The 5561-nt window shown below is 43.1% G+C and overlaps 1 protein-coding gene across 1 annotated transcript; it reads left to right on the top strand.

The window, feature by feature from the left end:
- Nucleotides 1–4242: 4242 nt before the first annotated feature.
- On the top strand, nt 4243–5297 carry LOC122936007 (E3 ubiquitin-protein ligase DCST1-like). Its single transcript, XM_044291997.1, has 3 exons — nt 4243–4443; nt 4643–4786; nt 4985–5297. Exons 1-3 carry the CDS (start codon nt 4428–4430, stop codon nt 5098–5100), a joined length of 276 nt encoding a protein of 91 aa, XP_044147932.1. The 5' UTR covers nt 4243–4427; the 3' UTR covers nt 5101–5297.
- The last annotated feature ends 264 nt before the right edge of the window (nt 5298–5561 follow it).

Raw genomic sequence — 5561 nt, forward strand, 5'->3', positions numbered from 1 at the left:
CCGTGGAGTCACGTTCAGACTCCATACCACGTGGGACGCCGCGTTGAGCTGTGATCGGCTGTGTCTCTGACTCACTTCACTGAACCTAGTGACGGCAGAGGGTAAGAGACGTTTTGTTACATTTCTGTTACATCATCTAAAGAGACTCTCCCTTAGACTGGATACAAGTATTTGTCCTCCTATACTGAAGATTGGAGTTGGAGAGTGTGTAACACTTATACCTTCTACCTGACGCTGTCAGACATTTGTATTTGGAGCCTTATTCAGGTGCATTTAGATCTATTTGGATTGACTTTCATTGTGGGGAGTGTTCATACCCAGGAACCTTTAAACTCCTACCCCCATCCAGCCACCTCCAGGACTCTGATCCTTGGGCATTTTTCATTGGAATTGTGCATTGTTATTTTATATGGATGTTTTTTATCTATGAATGTTTGATGCTATGTTTTTATCTCAGATTGAATATTAATCTTTACTGCCGTCTCCCGTTCCCTTATACGGAGTGCCCCTCTATTTCTATTGTTGCATAATATTATCTGTTGTAGTTTTGCCTGACATAAATCCCGTCTGATCCTCATGAACAAGTCCCGAGACAACACTTCTGAGTCTGGCTGCCAAAATCCTAGCCAGTATTTTATCAGTGTTAATTAGTGAAATGGGACAATACGAGTCCGGAAGGGCTGGGTCTTTCCCCGGTTTTAGAATCAGTGTAATTAGGGCTTCTCTCAGTGAGTCTGGCAGCTTCCCTGCCTTCCTCGAGTCCTCCCACATTGTCAGTAGTTTTGGAGTTAATATTTTTTTATATTGAGCATAGACTTCAAACGGGATACCATCTATTCCTGGGGCCTTATTTTTTCAGATCCTAGACAGTATTTTATCCACTTCCAGAGCATTTAAGGGGGCCTCCAAAATTTCACATTGCTCTATGGTTAGCCTAGAGATAGTAATATCCTCCAAGAAGTGTTGTATTTGTGTCAAGTTCTTATTTATCTTACTACTATATATATCTTGAAAATATTCTTTAACCCCTTAGGGACACAGCCTTATTTCACCTTAACCACTTAAGGATCACAGGTTTATACCCCCCTAGTGACCAAGCCCTTTTTTACAAATCGGCACTCCACAACTTTAGCGGTTTATTGCTCGGTCATGCAACTTACCACCCAAATGAATTTTACCTCCTTTTCTTCTCACTAATAGAGCTTTCATTTGGTGGTATTTCATTGCTGCTGACATTTTTACTTTTTTTGTTATTAATCTAAATTTAACGTTTTTTTTGCAAAAAAATGACATTTTTCACTTTCAGCTGTAAAATTTTGCAAAAAAAACGACATCCATATATAAATTTTTCGCTAAATTTATTGTTCTACATGTCTTTGATAAAAAAAAAATGTTTGGGCAAAAAAAAAATGGTTTGGGTAAAAGTTATAGCGTTTACAAACTATGGTACAAAAATGTGAATTTCCGCTTTTTGAAGCAGCTCTGACTTTCTGAGCACCTGTCATGTTTCCTGAGGTTCTACAATCCCCAAACAGTAGAAAAACCCCACAAATGACCCCATTACGGAAAGTAGACACCCTAAGGTATTCGCTGATGGGCATAGTGAGTTCATAGAACTTTTTATTTTTTGTCACAAGTTAGCGGAAAATGATGATTTTTTTATTTTTTCTTACAAAGTCTCATATTCCACTAACTTGCGACAAAAAATAAAAAATTCTAGGAACTCGCCATGCCCCTCAGTACGGCGATACCAGATGTGTGACACTTTTTTGCAGCCAAGGTGGGCAAAGGGGCACATATTCCAAAGTGCACCTTTCGGATTTCGCAGGCCATTTTTTACACATTTTGATTGCAAACTACTTCTCACACATATGGGCCCCTAAATTGCCAGGGCAGTATAACTACGCCACAAGTGACCCCATTTTGGAAAGAAGACACCCCAAGGTATTCCGTGAGGGGCATGGCGAGTTCCTAGAATTTTTTATTTTTTGTCGCAAGTTAGTGGAATATGAGACTTTGTAAGGAAAAAAAAAATATAAAAATCATCATTTTCCGCTAACTTGTGACAAAAAATAAAAAATTCTAGGAACTCGCCGTGCCCCTCACGGAATACCTTGGGGTGTCTTCTTTCCAAAATGGGGTCACTTGTGGGGTAGTTACACTGCCCTGGCAATTTAGGGGCCCAAATGTGTGAGAAGTACTTTGCAATCAAAATGTGTAAAAAATGGCCTGCGAAATCCGAAAGGTGCACTTTGGAATATGTGCCCCTTTGCCCACCTTGGCTGCAAAAAAGTGTCACACATCTGGTATCGCCGTACTCAGAAGAAGTTGGGGAATGTGTTTTGGGGTGTCATTTTACATATACCCATGCTGGGTGAGAGAAATATCTCTGCAAAAGACAACTTTTCCCATTTTTTTTTATACAAAGTTGGCATTTGACCAAGATATTTCTCTCACCCAGCATGGTTATATGTAAAATGACACCCCAAAACACATTCCCCAACTTCTCCTGAGTACGGCGATACCAGATGTGTGACACTTTTTTGCTGCCAAGGTGGGCAAAGGGGCACATATTCCAAAGTGCACCTTTCGGATTTCACCGGTCATTTTTTTACAGATTTTGATTGCAAAGTACTTCTCACACATATGGGCCCCTAAATTGCCAGGGCAGTATAACTACGCCACAAGTGACCCCATTTTGGAAAGAAGACACCCCAAGGTATTCCGTGAAGGGCATGGCGAGTTCATAGAAGTATTTTTTTTTTGGCACAAGTTAGCGGAAATTGATATATATATTTTTTTTATCACAAAGTCTCCCTTTCCGCTAACTTGTGACAAAAAGTTCACTCTTTCATGGACTCAATATGCCCCTCAGCGAATACCTTGGGGTGTCTACTTTACGAAATGGGGTCATTTGTGGGGTGTGTTTACTTTTCTGGCTTTTTGGGCGGAGCTAAATTGTGAGAAACCCTGTAAAGCCTAAAGGTACTCGTTGGACTTTCGGCCCCTTTACGCACCTAGGCTGCAAAAAAGTGTCACACATGTGGTATCGCCGTACTCAGGAGAAGTAGGGCAATGTGTTTTGGGGTGTAGTTTTACATATACCCATGCTGGGTGAGAGAAATATCTCAGTAAATTGACAACTTTGTATAGAAAAAAATGTAAAAAGTTGTCATTTACAGAGATATTTCTCTCACCCAGCATGGGTATATGTAAAAATACACCTCAAAACACATTGCCCTTCTTCTCATGAGTACGGCGATACCACATGTGTGACACTTTTTTGCAGCCTAGGTGTGCAAAGGGGCCCAAATTCCAATGAGAATCTTTACGATTTCACCGGACATTTTTTACGCATTTGGATTCCAAACTACTTTTTACGCTTTAGGTCCGTGGATCCGCAAAACACATACGGACATCTGAATGGAGTCTTACAGGGGGGTGATCAATGACCGGGGGGTGATCAGGGAGTCTATATGGGGTGATCACCCCCCTGTCATTGATCACCCCCCTGTAAGGCTCCATTCAGACGTCTTTATGTGTTTTGCGGATCCGAGCATCCGCGGATCCGCAAAACACATACGGACGTCTGAATGGAGCCTTACAGGGGGGTGATCAATGACAGGGGGGTGATCAGGGAGTCTTATATGGGGTGATCAGGGGTTAATAAGGGATTAATAAGTGACAGGGGGGGTGTAGTGTAGTGGTGTTTGGTGCTACTTTACAGAGCTGCCTGTGTGCTCTGGTGGTCGACCCAAGCAAAAGTGACCACCAGAGGACCAGGTAGCAGGTATATTAGACGCTGTTAACAAAACAGCGTCTAATATACCTTTCAGGGGTTAAAAAAATCGGATCTACAGCCTGCCAGCGAATGATCGCCGCTGGCAGGATGTAGATCAGCTCGTTTACCTGCAGTTCCTGTGAACGCGCGCTCCTGTGTGCGCACGTTCACAGGAAATCTCGCGTCTCGCGAGATGACGCGCCGGCGCGTCTAGGAGGAATGAATCGACCGCCTCCGGAACGCAATCCTGCTTTTGGCGGTCCGAAGGTGGTTAAAGCACATCCTGTGGATATGCCATGATTGTCTAAGATTAGAATACCCCTTTAAGCAAAGCAAAAGCTCTACTGTGTGATATCTAATTCCCAATAAGAACTTATAGACCTCCCAACAAATCAAATTACAAGACACTTCCACCACTAGTATGAGCCCTGGAAATGGTGGTCTAGATGACTCCTATTGAGTTGTATCCATTAAACTCTAGGAAGCTGCCAAGGAGCTAAAAAATAGGAGCAGTAACGTTGTATCGTTGTTCAAAGAAATTGAGAATGAGGTACAGAGCACCGAGGGCTACAGCAGAAAGAAGGCGGAAGAGGCACAGAAGAATCAGAAGATCAGGTCTACGCAGGAGGAGCTTGAGCTGAAGACCATGCTGCGTTGTGAGTGTGAGTACATGAGGCCTGCTGGGCTTCTTCTCTCTGTGGAGAAGGTCATTCTGTCGGACTATCGGAAGGCGAGGTAGGTGGTCATATTGGGTGGCTAGAAGCACTCTGGTACAGCAGTGTGTATTGGGGGGGGGATGCGATTTGGCTTAAGGGGCTATTGTCCTACTCATGTCCACAAGCCGCTCTTTTTGCCTGACAGATGTTGTCGAACTCGGCATCAACAAATGTAAGGACTGGTTCGCTATGAAGCATGAGGAGTGCATGCGTTACATCTTCTGTCCCGTCCTGAACAGTCTGCTTTGCCTACCCATGAAGTTCACATTTGTCTGTAACATCATGTACTGTGAGTATTAATAAGATTTTGAGGCTTTTCGAAGGTTCCTCTGCACCACACAAATTCTTTGGAGGCCAATGTTAGACATGAGGCCTTCACTTTTATCCTTCTTTTTAGGTAGATCCCCGTCCTACAGGTCACATTGTGACAGTGGTTGGCCTAAGTTGTCATGTAACTGATAATGCACTGATATTGTTTCTCTTCTAGTTGTCAACAGGTGGTGCAAGAGCAGACTCCCACTAGAAAGCAACTTCGGTCAAGTCTTCGAATGGATTAATAATACAGTGTACAATCTGAATAAAAAGGCTTCTCCAGCACCTTAGTTGTGAGGGTCAGTGCCTATCATGATCATTAGACGAAATAATGGTCAGGAATGGATCTTCTCTATAACCTGTCAAAGCAAAACTGTCGCTAGATATAGGGCCGCCAAACCACCAGCATGTCACTATGATGCTTGGGTTTAGCTTTCTAAAGATGCCCCTGTCACATCCTGACAAAATATGTATTCCTCTATTGCTGGGGATGACTCTGCCGGCCTTGGGCGCACATAAAGTAGAGGGCAATACACATTGCTCATGTCACATTCTTTTCCTTTCCCTCATGAACACAGAAAGAAGAGCAGAGCATATTCGGAGTCAACATCTCCCAGCTCAGCATTACTGAAGAAGTTATTGAAACCTTGAGGCAGAAGCAGGTGTGGGTGCTGAGGAGGATGAAGTACATCAACACCATCATGTCCTGCTTATTTATCTTCCTCTTTACCTCGTGAGTGGTCACTACAGTT

Source organism: Bufo gargarizans, chromosome 4, assembly GCF_014858855.1.
Source record: "Bufo gargarizans isolate SCDJY-AF-19 chromosome 4, ASM1485885v1, whole genome shotgun sequence".
Taxonomy (NCBI): Eukaryota; Metazoa; Chordata; class Amphibia; order Anura; family Bufonidae; genus Bufo; species Bufo gargarizans.

What these genes read in the sequence shown, in the direction of transcription:
- LOC122936007 (XM_044291997.1), top strand. An exon ending in TGTCTGTAACATCATGTACT is followed by an intron (nt 4,787 to 4,984) that starts GTGAGTATTAAT and finishes TTTCTCTTCTAG; the next exon opens with TTGTCAACAGGTGGTGCAAG.